Source organism: Bubalus bubalis, chromosome 11 (assembly GCF_019923935.1).
Source record: "Bubalus bubalis isolate 160015118507 breed Murrah chromosome 11, NDDB_SH_1, whole genome shotgun sequence".
NCBI lineage: Eukaryota > Metazoa > Chordata > Mammalia > Artiodactyla > Bovidae > Bubalus > Bubalus bubalis.
This window is the reverse complement of record NC_059167.1, coordinates 35,880,774-35,900,305: the sequence shown is the minus strand read 5'-3', so window position 1 is coordinate 35,900,305 and position 19,532 is coordinate 35,880,774. Positions and strand designations below refer to the sequence as shown.

Sequence of the window (19,532 nt, the reverse complement as noted above, 5' to 3'; positions counted from 1 at the left end):
AATGTAAATAAGACAAAGTCAGTGTTCTCATGAAATTCATATTCAGGTAGGAGAGAAAAAAACAATTTAAAAAAGAAAGAAAATACTAAGTGTCATCTTTGAGGATTAAAATACTAATGTGACACAGAGGGTCAGACTAAGTGGCTACTTTAGACTGGACAAAGGTGGCCTTTGGAAAAAGTGAAATTTAAACTGATATATGATTTGCAAGTTGGAGCTGGCCATCCAAATGGTAAGAGGAGGAGCACTATAGTAGACAGGGGACAGTTAATGAAAAGGGCCCAATGGAACAAACATGGTGATTTTGAAGAACACAAAGAAGTCAATAGGGCCAGAATCACTGACAAGAGAAAATGTAGTAAGAGATGAGGCTGAAGAGGCAGGCAAAGGTCAGTTCACGTAGGACTTGGCCACCCGTGACAACAAGTTTGAGTTTTATTCTAAAGCAACAGAAAATCATCAGAGGAATCTGTGCAGAAGAGGGAAGTGACTGGATTTATGTTTTTAAAAAATTACCAGTAAGAACTGAAGATGAAAAGCTAGTCGGAGGTTATTATAACAGCTAAGAGACGATGTCTCATTTGGACTGAGGTTTTAGTGGAGGTGTGGAACCTGTTGTGTGCACTAACATGATATGACTTTGCTGACACAAGTGATGCTAGGGGTGTGAGGGAAGAGAAGAATCAAAGATAACTCTTACATTTCTGCCTTGAATGGTAGTACGCCATTTATCAAGATCAAAAAACGAAGGAGCAAGTTCGGAGGGGAAAAAAAGCCCAGAGGCTTTACTGTGACCAAGTTAAGTTTGAGGTGTGTCAAAACTCTACACAGAGATTTCAAGTTGACAATCGGATATGTAAGTCTGCAGATATAAGAAGGGAGTAGGGTTGATGATACTAACTTACAGTCATGAACACAGAGATGTACTAAAGCCATGGGTCTTAATGAAATAACCCAGGGTAGTTTCTCAAACTGTATTTTTTTACTTGTGAGTCATAAAATTAATCCAGATCAGTAACCTATTAAGACCAGTCTTAGCATAATGATGGGTACTGAAGACAGAATATGAAGAATACAAAAGAATATAAAATACTAGAAAAAAATCTACCTCTGTGATAAACAATGACAAGCTGTTCTCCATGTCCAGCCATTGACACAATAGGCCCAGGGAGACTGAAGACCTCTTTCTGAACACCTCCAATGGTAAACAAGCGAAGAAGCAAGGAGCTAGTGGCAGCAGCTGCCCATCCCTGACCAAGACATATGGCTTCAATATCTTCATTCGGAGGCATGTCTACTATCCACTCTTTGCTTGAATCCCAAGAACTAAGGTGCAGGCAGTGAAGCTTGCTAAAAATTAAAATAAGACAAAAACAATCAAACTTTCACATTTGATATTTTATATATATATATATATAACATGATACTCAAAATCAAGTAACAAAGTCAAATAGTTTATTTTTCTATTATAACAAATAGAACAAAATCAAATGGTTTATTTTTGATAAACTAACAATAACAAAATCAAATAGTTTATTTTTCTATTATACACAAATAATGGCATCTTTATATGCTATATAATATACACAAAAAATGACCGTTTATAAACAAAACAGCTTTAAGAAAGAAATCATGAAATATCCTTAAAATGTACTATGTTAAAACTATTAAAGTCATGTTATTATAGAATATTTAAAGATACAAGAAAATGCTCACAACATGTTAAATGGAAAACAACCCAGGATAAAATCAGCAGAACATGATCCAAGGTTACACACACATACAAAAATCATGACTATATTTTTAAAAAGAAAGGAAGCATCAAAATGATCAGCAAGAGTGCTCTCATTGCCAAAGACAAAAACAAAACCTTTAATATGGGAGAATAAAGAGAAAAAAAATTAAATATTATCACACCAGGGAGAATACCAACCACTGCTAACAATTTGATTTGTGATTCCAGTCTTTTTACTTTTGCATCTATATATACATGTAAGTTGTTATGAAACTTAAGCTTCAGAATGTAGATGTCATAGTATTTAGAATCAGAGGCAATACTGATTTCCTGAATAGTAATTTTAAATTCAAATTTAAAATAAAGGGGGATGGGAATTATTCCCTGGCAGTCCAGTGGTTAGGACCCCTTGCTTTCACTGCCAAGGGTGTGGGTTCAATCCCAGATCGAGGAACTAAGATGCCACAAGCCACGTGGGCACAGCCAAAAAAAATTAACCTAAGTAAATCAAGAAAAGACAAAATACCATATGATATCATTTATATGTGGAATCTAAAATACGAGAGAAATGAGGTGAGGGGTCAGTCACTCAGTCCTGTCTGACTCTGTGACTCCATGGATTGTAGCCCAACAGGCTCCTCTGTCCATGGAATTCTCCAGAATACTGGAGTGGGAAGCCCCAACAAAAATGAACATATCTACAAAACAGAAACACTCACAGACATAGAGAACAGACTTGTGGTTGTCAAGTGGGGAAGGGGGAAAGGATTGGGAGTTCAGAATTAGCAGATGCAAACTAATGTACAAGTTCCTAGTGTATAGCAGAGGGAACTATATTCAATATCCAGTGATAAACTATAATGGAAAAGAATAAATATGTACAACTGAGTCACTGCTATACAGCAGAAATTAATGCAGCATTGTAATCAACTATACTTCAATAAAAAAATTAAGAACAACAACAACAACAAAGAACAAAATAAAAGGATAATATTGTCTAAGACTGTGAAATAATATATCTAGGAAAACAAAAAGAACAATCATCAATCAGGAAATCCTAACAATCCTAACAATCTGAAATCAAAATTGCACATGGAGCCAAGGGGGAAGGAAGAACCGCAGGGGGAGCATGCGGGGAGGATTGCGAGTCTAGGGTTAGCAGATGCAAACTAGTATATATATAGGACTGGATCAACAATGAGGCCCAAATGAATAGCATACGGAACTCTATTCAATATTCTATGATAAACCATGATGGGGAAGAATATAAAAAAGAATGCATATATAACTGAATCACTTTGCTATACAGCAGAAACTAACATAATATTGTAAAACAACTATATTTCAATTAAAAAAAACTGCACATGGGAATAGATGTTCTAATTATGTAAGATATTCTGAGTTAGACACTGAGTCAACAGTGATTTATTTTAGTAAACTGATTTAATTCAAAAATCAAGTACTGAGTTGATTTTACATTGTGTAAATTAGGAAACCAATTAAAATATTAAAATGACCCAATCTGGTATTTCTCAGGCTTTAATGCATACTCTTCCACTGAGGATCTTGTTAAAATGCAGATTCTGACTCAGAAGGTATGGAGTTGGGTCTGTGATTCTGTGTTTTCAACATGCTCCCAGGCGACCATGCCCGTAGTTTGTGGACCATACATTGAGCAGCAAGGAGCTAAAGTATCAGTCAGAAGGATTTTAATTTCAAATATCCTGGGACTTAGTAAAATCTAGGATCAAATGTATAATAAGCATCATGATCAGCTGAAAAAATTAACAGGAGAGGGCAAGCTGGCTGAAATAACAAAGCTGAATAAAATGCTTTCTTCTTTTAAAAAAAATATAGATTCTGCATCCATTGCTTTTCCAACTTAATTTTCTTGTCTCCATATCTACCTACCTACCCTACCTACCTACTAACATACCTAAGAAGTCTGAAGTATATTAAGTCAAAAAGTCAAAATGACAAATAGTACTTAAAAAATTTTTCAATGTGTTCCCTCCTCCCTTTTTTAAAAGAGAAGTCGCAGATCTAATCTACAGTGATAAAACCCAGATTAGCAGTTGTTCAAGGCTGGAATTAGACTAACTGTTAATTGTTAAGAGTAATTATATTTGAGAGAAGAATTCTTCAGGCAATTTTCATTTTCTAAAAAGTCTGTACTACTTAAACTTGTTTACAATTAATATGTGTATTATTCTTATGAAAGAAGGGGACAATCAGGCAAAATCAGACATATGTTCTGAGGTATTATAGGTGTATTGTATTTGTACTAAACGTTTCTTCCTGAAATTCCATATTACAAAAGATGTATAATTTTGTTTTTTGTCTTACAACTTTATGTACTAAATTTCAAAGTTCAACAGTAATGAAGTTCTCCTAAATATCTTGAATTTACCTTGCTAGTTCATCAGTGCTTTCACATGCCAACAAAACAGCTTCATGGGAAAGATCTGCTACTGTGTAATTAAAAGTGTTTAATAAGTGTGTTGCATGGTGTATAGAGGTATCATGAAATTCCACATCTATGGCATTGTCTTGCTCATCATTATAGCAGCGAATAATTCCAATAGAGTTCCACACCTACAAACATGTTAAGGTTAAATACAAGTGAGAAAGATTAAAGTTCTTAGAATCAGCAGGCTAAAATACTACAAATTAACAAATAATGTAGTCTGTATAAGGGATTAAGTTATGGAAGCAACCACTTTCAGGTAACAGTAGATACTTGAGCATCAGAGCAACAATTACTAATTATTCTTTTCCTCATGAAAAGGTACATACATATTTATTAGCAAATGTGGTATTTTACTTAATATTTTTAAAGTATATTACTTTCATAAAAAATATTTTACAATTGGCCTTTGAACAGATGAACCATTAAATTCCTCAAAGGAAACGTTTCGAAAGTTTCTTTACAAATATGGATATAAATGACTGCATACTTTTTTGGTCCAAGCAACTTGTTTATAGTCATGGCATAAATATATATATTACGAGGCAGCATAAATTGATACCATTTGAAAACCTGTATTCCACTCATGTACACTACTGGCTCCCCCTGAGCCCTAGTGTTTCCTTTATTCTACCACAAATATAACTATTAAATAAAGTACTTGACAATATTAGAAAAATTAAGATCTATCACCTGATGATGACTACTGATGAGACAATAAAAAGTTTTTCTTTTTAAATAAACACCACCTTTAATATTTATCCATAAATTTATGCCAGGACCATACCATTCAAAAAGGACAACTGTTCAAGTCCTCAGTGGAAAAACTCAAGCAGTCAACAAATAAACATATTAAACTTTTTTAGCTCTTAAAGTTAAGACAAAAAGTTAATGTAGTTGTTTATCTATAAATATATATTAAATGCCTACTGTGCCATACCTTGTTCTAAGTGCTATCAATAAACAGAAAAATCTCTACACTTGTGGAGCAAAAATTCCAGTAGCATGGGTAAAAGGGGCAGACAATTTTTTAATAGTACTTATCACCTTCTGATACTATATTATACTTCCCAAAAAACAGAAGGCGTTCTAACTAGTCTTTTAGAATCCGTACAATCTTCTATATAAAACTAACATGAGAAATAAAAGTTGGAAGCATAGTCAAGAGAAACTGCAAGATATACAGTCACATTTACTTATGTTCATTATATGTCATTTTGTGAAGCAGAATTTTATTTAACCCAATTTTCAAAAATTAGGTTGAAATAAGATTAAAACTGTTAGTTAACCATAAAATAAATCAACCACAAAATTATAAGCAACCAAAGTGCTCCAGGTTAATGAAGGTTTTTAAAAAATATTTTTTACCAAACAAAATTAACTATAATAAGATAAAATGTTAAAGTGAGATAAAACTACTTTAAAGTTACATGTAGACCCGCGGCTTACCATGAATCTGTGAGTGAGATGCAAGGGTGTAGAACCTGACTGGAATGGCTTTTGCCGGGGAGTTGGCATAGGACCATCATAAAATGGCCTCTGGGATGTTACAACCGGTAGATTGTGAATGCTGCCTCCCTGATCATCTTCCTCTTCTTTGAAAAGACTAGAACCAATTTTTAGCATTGTAACATCTAGAAAACAAAGGATTATAATTAGAGTATCATAAATACCAGCTATCTTGGAAAAGTATTATGAAATCTACTAACCATGTCCAATCATATTTAATAATACTAACATGCTATTTGCCTCTTTCACTGTGTTAGTATCTGTGGTAATAGTTCAAACATCAGAGGGTTAAACTGTTGGTACCTTAGCATGAAGTAAGTCAGTGGCACCAATCTGTATTAGCAGTCAATGTATTGTTAACCAACTGTAGTAAAAATATTAATTTTATTAAATTTTGAGTTTTGCATAGACTTTTAAAAAATGTTCTCTGTGTTAAAATGGGAAATGTATATACAGAATTGGGATGACTGTCTCAAAAAAAAAAAAAAAGCATTTGTTGAGCTGTAAGCTGAACTAATTTTTCATGTAACAGCATTTTTACCTAAAAGAATGCCAGATAAACTACAGTTACACAAACTCAGGAATGTGGTAAACGTCGTCTTAAAAATGAAGTGGTCATTTAAGAAAAATAACTGACAGAATTTGTGGTTAATGATAAAATTTGAGCTTTCAAGTGAAAATCAGAATAATGAAAAACCTATATCTGCCACCATGAACTTGACCGCTCTGTAATATTTAAAAACTTCTGATGAGATTGGTGATGATACTAACAAATATTCTAGATAACGTGCCAGTATCAAGAAGGTCTGCAAAGCTCAATAAGCCAGCATTTTCCAAATTACCAATGCATCTGTGACAGAATCAAACACAGTAAAAGATCCATTCAAAGCTCAAGTTAGACCAATGGATTTTAACATAGTAAGAGAGTTGGAAAGTTCACCAGCAAATTTTCAGATTCCGCATTGCAAGAAATCTTTAAGAAACTATCATTTGCTGCATTTTGGTAAAGCATCAAAGAGGAATATCTGTAGTTATTTCAACAGACTATTAAAAATACTTCTCCCTTTTCAAACAATATATTGTGTGAGGCTAAATTTTCTTCACATACTTCAAACAAAACTAATGTATGGCAGTAGACTGAATCTTGAGGCATGTGAGGGAATTCAGCTAGCTGTCTTCTATGCTAAGATTTGCAAAAGGGTAAAGTAACACCACTTTTCTAGCTATTTTATTTTCATAAAAAGTATTATGTTTACATATAATGAGTTTGTTGTTAAAGTGAATATTTTAAAAATTTCTCAGTAAACAACAATAAACATAACTCGGCAAACAATTTTCTTTGGGATCCTCAAAAAGTTTAAGAATGTAATGAGTTCCTGAGACCAAACATCTGAGGAGTGCTATACTATAAATCCTACATGCTTTAAATGTAGCACAATTTACCATGAACATTGGCATTTTACTTGGTAATGTTCAAATGTGTTAACTTTAGCATGTAAGTTGTAATAATCATTTATTTAAAGGCTCTTAATTATAATCTCAATATCTTAAACAGATAGCAAACTATTCAGGTCACCTATTTCTTGAGTTAGCTTGGTAGCTTGTGCCTGTCAAAGAATTTGTCCATTTCCGGCTTCCCTGGTGGCTCAGTGGTAAAGAATTTGCTTGCCGAGGAGAAACAGGTTCAATCCCTGATCTGGCAAGATCCCATATGCTGCCGGGCAACTAAGCCTATGCACCACAACTATTGAGCCTGAGCTCTAGAGCCCAGGAACTGCAGCTACTGAGCCCACATGCCTCAACTACTGAAACCTGCATGCCCTAAAGCCCATGCTCCACAACAAGAGAAGCCACTATGATGAGAAGCCCCCACCACAACTAAAGAAAAGCCCTCTCAGCAACAAAGACTCAGCATACACAAAAACAGGTAAATAATAAAAAAAAAAGAACCCGTCCATTTCATCTAAGATGTTGAATTTATAAGCACAAAGTTGTTCATAATGTTCAGTTATTAAACATTTGTTAATAGCAGTGCTATCTTAGAGAAATATAATGTGAGTTATAAATGTAATTTAAGATTTTCTAACAGCCATATTTTAAATAGTAAAAAGATACAGGTGTAATTAATTTTAATAACATACTGTATTTAAAATATAATTTCAACAGGTACTCAATGTAAAAAATGGCCAGATAGTTTTTACATTCTCTTTTTTGTACTGTCTTCAAAATCTTGTCACATTTAATAATCACAACACATCTCAATCTGAACTAGCCACATTTTCAGTGCTCAATAGCCACAAGGGGCTAGTGGCCATCATATTGGATAGTGAAGGTCTATGGGATACACAATGATGATATACCTTCATTACTTACATCAATCATTTGTGTCTTTATTTCTTGATCACTCAGGATAGAGATGTATCAGTTTTATTGACCTTTTCAAAGAATTAGCTTTTGGTTTAATGCTAGCAAAGTAATGCTCAAAATCCTTCAAGCTAGGCTTGAACAGTACATGAACTGAGAACTTGCAGATTACAAACTAGATTTGGAAAAGTCAGAGGAACCAGAGATCAAATTGCCAACATCTGCTGGATCATACAAAAAGCAAGAGAATTCCAAAAAATCTACTTCTGCTTCATTGAGTATGCTAAACCCTTTGACTGTGCAGATCACAACTAACTATGGAAAATTCTTAAGAGATGGGAGTACCAGACCACCTTAACTCTCTCCTGAGAAACCTATATGTGGGTCAAGAAGCAACAGTTAGAACCAGACACGAACAATGGACTGGTTCCAAATTGGGAAAGGAGGATGTCAAGGCTGTATTTTGTTACTCTGCTTATTTAAGTACATCATGCAAAACGCTGGACTGGAAGAAACACAAGCTGGAATCAAGATGGCTGGGAGAAATACCAGTAACATCAGATATACAGATGACACCACCCTTAAGGCAGCAAGTGAAGTGGAACTAAAGAGCCTCTTGAGGAGAATGAAAAAACTGGCTTAAATTTCAACATTCAAAAAACTTAGATCATGGCATCTGGTCCCATCACTTCATGACTATTAGAAGGGCAAAAAGTGGAGTAACAGTGATAGATTTTATTTTCTTAGGCCCCAAAATCACTACGGACAGTGACTACAGCCACAAAATGAAAAGAGGCTCGCTTCTTGGAAGAAAAGCTATGACCAACCTAGACAGCATATTAAAAAGCAGAGACATTACTTTGCTGACAAAGGTGTGTATAGTCAAAGCTATGGTTTTTCCAGTAGTCACGTACAGATGTGTGAGTTGGACCATAAAGAAAGCTGAGTGTCGAAGAATTGGTGCTTTCGAATTTTTGGTGCTGGAAAAGACTCATGACAGTCCCTTGGATAGCAAGGAAATCAAACCAGATAATCCTAAAGGAAGTCAACACTGAATATTTATTGGAAGGACTACTGCTGAAGCTGAAGCTCTAAATACCTTGACCACCTGATGTGAACAGCCAACTCACTGGAAAAGATGATGATGCTGGGAAAGATGGAGGGCAGGAGGAGAAGAGGGTGACAGAGGATGAGATGATTGGATGGCATCATCGACTCAATGGACATAAATTTGAGCAAACTCCAGGAGATAGTGAAGGACAAGGAAGTTTGGCATGCTGCAGTCCATGAGGTCACAAAGAGTTGGGCACAACTTAGTGCTTGAACAACAACAAATACCTTTTGGTTGTCAATTTCATTGACTTCTACTCTTCAAAAAAAAATTTAACAGCTTTACTGAGATATAACTGACATACCATATAATTGACCCATTTAAAGTGTACAATTTCATGGTTTTTGGTATATTCATAGAAATGTGCAACCATCAGCACAATTTTAAAACATTTTCCTCACCTCAAAATGAAACCCTGTACCTCTTAGCTATCACTCTCTACTTCTCTATTCATCCTTATGCAACCACTAATTTACTTACATGAATGGAATGATGTAATTTATAGCTTTGTGACTAGCTTCTTTCACTTAGTATAATGTTTTCAAGGTTTATCCATGTTGTAGCCTGTTCTTTATTATTTCCTTCCTTCTGCTTGCTTGGGATTTAATTTCCTCTTTTTCTAGATTGCTAAAGCAGAAGCTTTAGATCATTGTTTTTTTTAGGATGAAATGTTTTTCAACATATGTATTTAATAGTATGGCAACACTTTACCAACTCAATCATCAGTTCAGTTCAGTTGCTCAGTCATATCCAACTCTCTGTGACCCCATGTACTGCAGCACACCAGGCCCCCTCCCTGTCCATCACCAACTCCTGCAATTTATTCAAACTCATGTCAAACTTGAGTCGGCAATGCCATCCAACCATCTCATCCTCTGTCGTCCCCTTCTCCTTCTGCCTTCAATCTTTTCCAGCATCAGGGTCTTTTCAAATGAGTCAGTTCTTCGCATCAGGTGGCTGAAGTATTGGAGCTTCAGCTTCAGCATCAGTCCTTCCAATGACTATTCAGGACTAATTTCCTTTAGGATGGACTGGTTGGATCTCCCTGCAGTCTAAGGGACTCTCAAGAGTCTTCTTGAACACCACAGTTCAAAAGCATCAATTCTTCGGCACTCAGCTTTCTTTATAGTCCAACTCTCACATCCATACATGACCACTGGAAAAACCATAGCTTTGACTAGACAGACCTTTGTCAGCAAAGTAATGTCTCTGCTTTTTAATATGCTGTGTAGGTTGGTCACAGCTTTTATTCCAAGGAGCAAGAGTCTTTTAATTTCATGGCTGCAGTCACCATCTGCACTGATTTTGGAACCCCCCGAAAAAAAGTCTCTCACTGTTTCCATTGTTTCCCCATCTATTTGCCATGAAGTGATGGGACCAGATGCCATGATCTTAGTTTTCTGAATGTTGAGTTTTAAGCAAGCTTTCACTTTCTCTCTCCTCTTTCACTTTCATCAAGAGGCTCTTTAGTTCTTCTTTGCTTTCTGCCATAAGGGTGGTGTCATCTGCGTATCTGAGGTTATTGGTATTTCTCATGGCAATCTTGATTCATTTGTGCTTCATCTAGTCCAGCATTTCTCATGATGCACTCTGCATATAAATTAAATAAACAGGGTAACAATATACAGCCTTTGATGTACTCCTTACTTACCAGCTCAATACTGACTTTGAATAATAGTTTTAATAAAAAATGGAAAATATTGATCAACAGGATGGATTATCACATTCACAAAGTCAACTCATACCAACTGAGTTTTCATCATCTTCGAGGATGTGACTTCGCTGTCTAGGACGACCTGAAGCCAGCATAAGGTCATCATCATCTTCCTCATCATTTACAATCCCCTTTGAAAAAGAGTGAGTTTTGACTGCATTGTCATTTAGACAGTCACCGACATTACTTGTATCATCTCCATCAAAAAGATCATTATAATCCTTTTCTACTCTGTTAGACACCTTGAACAAAGTAATACAAATAAGAAAATATTAGTGAACTATTTAGATAAACACAATTACTCAAAAGGCAACCTTTTAACATGTATCTATAAACTCTACTGAGTAAGCAAATGCCTTGGTAAAAATAATTGACAAATATATTTATTAGGACTGCTATTTACATTATGAAAGACCTAGTCCTTACTTTAAATGCCTTATAGTCTATAGATAAGGTGGCAGTATAAGACAGACACATAAAGAATACATGTGTATATCCAAATATAAAGCAAGATTTTATTCTTCACAATCATTATCCAGAAAAGAAGTCACCTATGAGTCCTTACAAAGTCTCTCACTATAAGATATTCTCTCTTTATTTTCTTTTTGAACAAGATACTGCCCAGGTAAGATGTTTAAATGATCTCAGTTAAAGCTTGTTCTGGGGATATTTTTGGAAATTTTTTGATGCTTACAGAAGTAAACAGAACCAACAGAAAAACAAAAGTGGCAATTAAATTCAACATTAATCATTGATTCCTAGGAATATGAATATATTGCAAGTACTGAATGTCACTGTAAAAAATTTTTGAAATCACTTTAAAAAATGAGCAGTAAGCAGTTATGCTGTAAAGATCACAGTTATTAATACAGAATGAATAAAAACCATACAATATTAAGTCAAAGGAAAAACTTATAGCTGGGAATAAAAGTCTAGTAAGAACACCATTAATGGATTTAAAAGGGACTATATCACAAATCTGTTAGGTGGAAATGCATATAAATGTGTTCTAGAAAGTTGATATTTAAAAAATGAGAGAACAGGAAAAATATTTCTGAGTTCATATGACTGAATAATTAAATAACTAAATGCTAAAAGAAGATATTTAACTATTTTATCCATAGTCCTAAATGTTTACATACTCAAGTTGGTAATAAATTTGCTTTTAGCTTTGTTATCAAAAATGAGGATTTTAATCTTTTCCTTGTGGAGAGGGCCACTCAGTGCTAGAGGTGTTGTAACAGAAATATGTACTGTGAGGAACAAAAGCAAAAAGGAGAGAGAAGGCAAGTCTAAACAGAAGAGCTAAGGTTTTATAAGAGGTGACAAACTAAATTTTTTTTTTAATTCTTTAAAATTTTATTGAAGAACAGTTGATTTACAGTGTTAATTTCAGCTGATTCAGTTATACATATGTGTATTCTTTTTCATATTCTTTTCCACTATGGTTTATCATAGGTTTCCTGTGCTACACAATAGGACCTTGTTGAACTAAAAATTATTTCTCAATTTACTTTTTGTTTTTATCAATGTTATACATACATATAATCAGTGTTACAGGTTTAATATAAAAACAGATGATGGATTTGTTCACTATCTTGATTACAGTTATGGTTTCAAAATTTACCTAATTATATATTTCAAGTATGTGCAGTCTACTTTGTATCAACTGTACTTCAATAAAGCTATTTAGGAAAAATAAGCTACAAGGATATACTGTACAGCACGAAACATAGCCAGTATTTTATAATAACTATAAATGGAGTACATCCTTTAAAAATTAGGAATCATTATATTATATACCTGTAACTTACATAATACTGTATGTCAACTATATGTCAGAAAATAAAATTCTTCTCTCTGTTTTGGTCTTTTTCCCTACACAGATTCCCCCAAAGATCTTCCAATCTCCTGCTTGAAAAGTGTAAGACTGGCTGACAATGCTCTGGGAGCCAAGTATGAAAAGTGAGCTGGAAATTTGAATGTTCAAGTATATACACTTTCATGTATTATTTTCCAGAACAGTTTTTCCCCTTCACCCAACACCACTCAGTGGTACCCAGTGTAACCTTACTTGGAGAACGAGTCTCCAGCTTTCTGCCAGAATGTACACCGGCTGGGGGAAGACAATTACCCAGCTGTGCTCACTGCTGCTGAGACTGAAGGGATCTATTTGCTTATTAAATGAACCCTCCTGTTTTCAGCTCCACTTTTATGTACCTCAGTTCAGTCGCTCAGTCGTGTCCGACTCTTTGCGACCCCATGAATCACAGCACGCCAGGCCTCCCTGTCCATCACCAACTCCTGGAGTTCACTCAGACTCAACCATCGAGTCAGTGATGCCATCCAGCCATCTCATCCTCTGGCGTCCCCTTCTCCTCCTGCCCCCAATCCCTCCCAGCATCAAGAGTCTTTTCCCATGAGTCAGCTCTTTGCATGAGGTGACCAAAGTACTGGAGTTTCAGCTTTAGCATCATTCCTTCCAAAGAAATCCCAGGGCTGATCTCCTTCAGAATGGACTGGTTGGATCTCCTTGCAGTCCAAGGGACTCTCAAGAGTCTTCTCCAACACCACAGTTCAAAAGCATCAATTCTTCGGTGCTCAGCCTTCTTCACAGTCCAACTTTCACATCCATACATGACCACAGGAAAAACCATAGTCTTGACTAGACAGACCTTTGTTGGCAAAGTAATGTCTCTGCTTTTCAATATGCTATCTAGGTTGGTCATAACTTTCCTTCCAAGGAGTAAGCATCTTTTAATTTCATGGCTGCAGTCACCATCTGCAGTGATTTTCGAGCCCCAAAAATAAAGTCTGACACTGTTTCCACTGTTTCCCCATCTATTTCCCATGAAGTGATGGGACCGGATGCCATGATCTTCGTTTTCTGAATGTTGAGCTTTAAGCCAACTTTTTCACCCTCCACTTACACTTTTATCAAGAGGCTTTTGAGTTCCTCTTCACTTTCTGCCATAAGGGTGGTGTCATCTGAATATCTAAGGTTATTGATATTTCTCCTGGCAATCTTGACTCCAGCTTGTGTTTCTTCCAGTCCAGTGTTTCTCATGATGTATTCTGCATAGAAGTTAAATAAGCAGGGTGACAATATACAGCCTTGACATACTCCTTTTCCTATTTGGAACCAGTCTGTTGTTCCATGTCCAGTTCTAACTGTTGCTTCCTGACCTGCATACAGATTTCTCAAGAGGCAGATCAGGTGGTCTGGTATTCCCATCTCTTGAAGAATTTTCCACAGTTTATTGTGATCCATACAGTCAAAGGCTTTGGCATATCAATAAAGCAGAAATAGGTGCTTTTCTGGAACTCTCTTGCTTTTTCCACGAACCAGCGGATGTTAGCAATTTGATCTCTGGTTCCTCTGCCTTTTCTAAAACCAGCTTGAACATCTGGAAGTTCATGGTTCACATAATGCTGAAGCCTGGCTTGGAGAATTTTGAGTATTACTTTACTAGCATGTGAGATAAGTGCAATTGTGTGGTAGTTTGAGCATTCTTTGGCATTGCCTTTCTTTGGGATTGGAATGAAAACTGACCTTTTCCAGTCCTGTGGCCACTGCTGAGTTTTCCAAATGTGCTGGCATATGGAGGGCAGCACTTTCACAGCATCATCTTTCAGGCTTGGAATAGCTCAACTGGAATTCCATCACCTCCACTAGCTTTGTTTGTAGTGATGCTTTCTAAGGCCCACTTGACTTCACATTCCAGGATGTCTGGCTCTAGGTCAGTGATCACACCATCGTGATTATCTGGGTCGTGAAGATCTTTTTTGTATAGTTCTTCTGTGTATTCTTGCCATCTCTTCTTAATATCTTCTGCTTCTGTTAGGTCCATACCATTTCTGTCCTTTATCGAGCCCATCTTTGCATGAAATGTTCCCTTGGTATCTCTAATTGTCTTGAAGAGGTCTCTTGTCTTTCCCATTCTGTTGTTTTCCTCTATTTCTTTGCATTGATCGCTGAGGAAGGCTTTCTTATCTCTTCTTGCTATTCTTTGGAACTCTGCATTCAGATACTTATATCTTTCCTTTTCTCCTTTGCTTTTTGCTTCTCTTCTTTTCACAGCTATTTGTAAGGCCTCCCCAGATAGCCATTTTGCTTTTTTGCATTTCTTTTCCATGGGGATGGTCTTGATCCCTGTCTCCTGTACAATGTCACGAACCTCATTCCATAGTTCATCAGGCACTCTATCTATCAGATCTAGGCCCTTAAATCTATTTCTCACTTCCACTGTATAATCATAAGGGATTTGATTTAGGTCATACCTGAATGGTCTAGTGGTTTTCCCTACTTTCTTCAATTTAAGTCTGAATTTGGCAATAAGGAGTTCATGATTTGAGCCACAGTCAGCTCCTGGTCTTATTTTTGCTGACTGTACCTAGGGCTACCAAATTCTGAATTTTGGGGACTAAGCCAAGCAAGCTAAATGGCACCTCAGCTGACCCCCATTGCAGCAGTCTTAGGACTCAGCTTTTTGCGAAGTTCAATCTAGTTTCTAATTGTCCTTCTATTTTTCAACTTCCAGATTTTTTACTTTTTAACTATCATTTCAACTATCTTCTTTATGAGATCATGCACTTAAAAAAATTGTTGGGATTTCCCTGGTGGTCCATCAGTTAAGAAATGGACTGGGGTTCAATTGGCTTGGGTTGGGTTTGACTGCGGATTGGGTTCGATTCCTGTTCTGGGAAAATCCCACATGCCATGGGGCAACTAGGCCAGAAATCCGTAACTACTGAGCCTGTGCATCTAGAGCCTGTGCTCTGCAGCAGAAGCCACCACAACAAGAAGTCCATGTACCACAGCTGGAGAGTAGCCCCCACTCGCTGCAACTAGAGAAAGCACAAATGACCCAGCATAGCCCAAAATAAATAAATAAACATAAAAAAATAAAATTCAGTAGTTTTAGTAGGGCTTTCAGGTATCAGGTATTTGAGCACACATAAAACAAGCTCTGAGATAACTCTAATTCAGGACAGAAAAACTTTAGGTTAAACTAAATTACAGCTATTAACTCTAATTTTCATCTATAAAACATTTAACTAAAAATTCCTAGAACACAAGAATACTAAAGCAGTATTTCACAAAGGCATTTCTTGGAGAGCCATGGAATATTAATGGACATTATATGGAGGGAAAAAAGTTCCTTAGGAAAATGTGTTTGTGAAACATGAGGATAAAACAAGTTTAAACAGTTCTGTGATAGAGCATTACTGAACATCTAAAAACATAAATTATAATTTTCAAAGAAAGTAACCTAGTTTGCAGTGTTTCCCAAATTCATACGACCACAGAAAGACTGAAGAAACTGTTCGACCCTATTATTTATTACCTTACTGTTTGACATCTTTCCACTGGGGTCACAAACATTCTCCAGGAGTCCCAGATTTCCTTCTGCATCAGTATAAGCTATTTGACCACAAGTAGGATGCCATGACAGGCCACAAATTGCATAACCTTTCTCATGTTTCACCCTAAAAATTAAAATGTAAGCTCTTAAAACCTTGTCAAGAAAATTATAAGCTATCCATTTCTGTAGATAAATTTTATTTAGCAAAGTTTTGATAAACGTATCTATTAGTGTGCATTTTAACAATCTAATAATCACAAATTTGAAATGTTTAATAATAAAACAAAAATCTAATAGAAATAAGCAAAAAAGAGACAAAAGATTTACTGAATCATACCTTTCAATGCAATTTTTGGTTTCCACATTCCAAATTATAATTAAACCATTAATACTCCCTGCAGCTAAATACTGTCCACAAGGAGACCAGGTTACTATATTCAGTGTCTAGTAAAGAAAAACAATAATAAATAACTATTTTATATCATTTGAAACAAAAAAACTCATTTTATTACCAAATTCAAAATTTTATAATCCTTATTATATCCAATTTTTATTTAAATCTGATACACAAATGGCAAGACAAAGTTTACTTATTTTTTAATGTTCTTTTCCAGTAATATTTAACAAAGTAATAGCAGCTACTAGTTTATCATCAGAAAATTACACTAGCACAATTTTAAAAACAGAGTCTAAGAAATGCTTTTATCCTGGAGAGACAACACAAGTTATCCTCTTAGCAGTCATCAAGATGAAGAACTAGGAAGTGAAGTGAGTCATCCTAAGAAGCATAATTGCTGACCTACTGGGCCTCTGTTTCCTAACTGCAAAATGGGTAGAATGAAAGAAAAGGGGGTGAGGGTGAGAGAGAGACACACACACAGACCAACAACCTTTTCTGTTCTAAAATTCCAGGGTCTAATAAACAAGTCTCAGTGAAGTTCACTTAACAATAAATGCTTACTACTAATAATGTGAGAGTTACCTATTCTAATACTATGCTAGGCATTTGACTTCTTACAAATTAAAAGATTTTATCAAATTTCACAAAGGAGAATGGTCAAATAGGACCTAACAAAGACTTATCTACTGTCCAATTATTGGCTAAATGTAGAAAGGCTGAGGGGCAGAAGATGGAGTTCTTCTCCATGTCCAACAATATTTAACTGTAATTGTATTAAAGCAAAGTATGCAGTAAATATTCCCGTTAGCCTCTTGAAAGTTATCACTTACAAAACCTACCTGAGAGATGAAATCATCTGAAAGATCAAACTGGTTACTCCAAGTTTCTCTTCTATATAGCTTAACAGATTTTTCCACAGGAACTGCCAGTAACTATTAGGAAAGATAAATGATTTAAATAAAAGTTAGGTTTAAAGAGGAAAAAAAGCAGAAAATTCATCCAAATAAGAGCAAAGCTATATTTTAATTGGCAAATAACCAAACTCGGAAGGTTACTTAAAATCCTAATAAGCAAAGAATGGGTGATGATCACTCAACTGCTGGTACTGAAAAACAAAGCACTTATAATACTCGTATTTTTAATACCATTTCTTAAGGCATATAAGCACTTTGGATCTAGAACTTCATCCTGGACTTTCCTGGTGGTCCAGTGGTTGAGACACTGTGCTCTCACCGCAGGGGCTCAAGTTTAACCCTTGGTCCTAGTTTCACAGGCCACAATGTGTGGCCAAACAAACAAAAAAATTTTTTTTAATTCATCTCATTTGCTGGAAGGAAAGAAAAGAGCCACAATACTTTGTGTATCTTAGAAAAAGGAAACTTATCTTCCTACGTATTCCAAAGAAATAGATTAGTAGAAAATGACATATTCGTTTCACACTTACCAAAAAAAGTATTGTTTTTAAAATTTTGTTGTTTCATAAGCAAAGAAAAATACATACCAGATTTCTCAACTATCACTTTAATGCTGAATGTACTCATCAAAGTTTACATGACACTAAAGGGTATACATTGAAAAGTAAGTCTCTCTAATCCCTAAATCCTATTTCTACTTCCCAAAAGCAAAGACCTTAAGCACAGTCTATACAAGAATGCATTATGTACATATATGCAAATAGAAACAATAAACAGCATTCTATCTACTATCTGTATCTACAGCTCTACAGCCTGATGTTTTTAGTATTTCTAAAGATTGATTATTCCCTGTGAAGACACAGATATACCTCATTCTAACAGTTGCAGCGTATTCCACTCCCAGGAATAAACAATACAATTTGACTAGTTCTCTATTAAAGAACATTTAGGATGTTTACAATCTTTTGCTACTACAAATAATGATAAGACATTTTTGCCATACATGATACATAGTGCATATGTGCAAATATATCTATAGAATATATCCTAGAACTAGTTCTATTGGTCATGCATTCCAATAAAAACTCCATATAATCTTCCACACAGTTTATATCAACCTTTTGAAGTTTGAGCATCAGACAAATGAAAAACAGATGATCCATTTGTTATTTCTTTCAGTATGAAAGCAAGTGTTAGTTGCTCAATCCTGTCCAACTCTTTGCAACCCCATGGACTGTAGCCCACCAGGCTCCTCTGTCTTGAGAATTTTCTAGGCAAGAATTGGAATGGGTCGCCATTCCCTTCTCCAGGAGACCTTCTAACCCAGGGATCAAACCTAGGTCTCCTGCATTGCAGACACATTCTTTACCATCTGACCTACTAGGGAAGTCCTTAGTATGAAAGGCTGCATGTATTTTCATATGTAAAAGCCATTTGTGTATCTTTTTCTATACACTGTCTGCTAATGTCCTTGTTCATCTTTTTATTGGGATCTTACTGATTTATAAGAACTCTTTGACTATCAAAGAAATGAATTCTATCATATTATTTCAAGCTCTCAGTTTACATTTGTCCTTTGCCACTGAAATATTTTTTTTATATTACCGAACTTATAAATTTTTTCTCAAAATTTTCACATACACAGAGAATTTGAAAAACAATACAACAAATATCTATATAATGAGATTCACCATGTGATAGGAAGGCCTCAAGATGGTTCTCAGTAATTCTCACCTCCTGGTATTTATGCCTTTTGCCAGTACCTTTATTAAATCTCCTTTTCTTCACCTTTACAATATACTAACTTCCCACATATGCTTGATCTACCTCTCTGTTTAACAGACATCTACTCATGAGTAAGCAGCAAACTTTTGATTTCCATAACACATTATATATTTGATTTAACTAGATTTTACCACTTTTCTTTTTCAAAACTTTTAGTTTTCCATATG

The 19,532-nt window shown here is 35.4% G+C and overlaps 1 protein-coding gene across 3 annotated transcripts in view; it reads right to left on the bottom strand.

Moving 5' to 3' along the window:
• Positions 1 to 19,532, bottom strand: part of WDHD1 (WD repeat and HMG-box DNA binding protein 1) — a 55,023-nt gene that overhangs the window by 18,084 nt on the left and 17,407 nt on the right. For 2 of the 3 annotated variants that reach the window (XM_006064867.3, XM_044924951.1), the window contains exons 8-14: positions 17,506 to 17,598; positions 16,604 to 16,710; positions 16,249 to 16,390; positions 10,932 to 11,142; positions 5,652 to 5,836; positions 4,146 to 4,330; positions 1,109 to 1,350 (exon numbers count right to left, since the gene is read on the bottom strand). In XM_006064867.3, coding sequence (XP_006064929.1) covers positions 1,109 to 1,350; positions 4,146 to 4,330; positions 5,652 to 5,836; positions 10,932 to 11,142; positions 16,249 to 16,390; positions 16,604 to 16,710; positions 17,506 to 17,598 — 1,165 coding nt within the window. The remainder of the gene's footprint in view (positions 1 to 1,108; positions 1,351 to 4,145; positions 4,331 to 5,651; positions 5,837 to 10,931; positions 11,143 to 16,248; positions 16,391 to 16,603; positions 16,711 to 17,505; positions 17,599 to 19,532) is intronic. The other variant, XM_044924952.1, reaches the window with a different exon arrangement.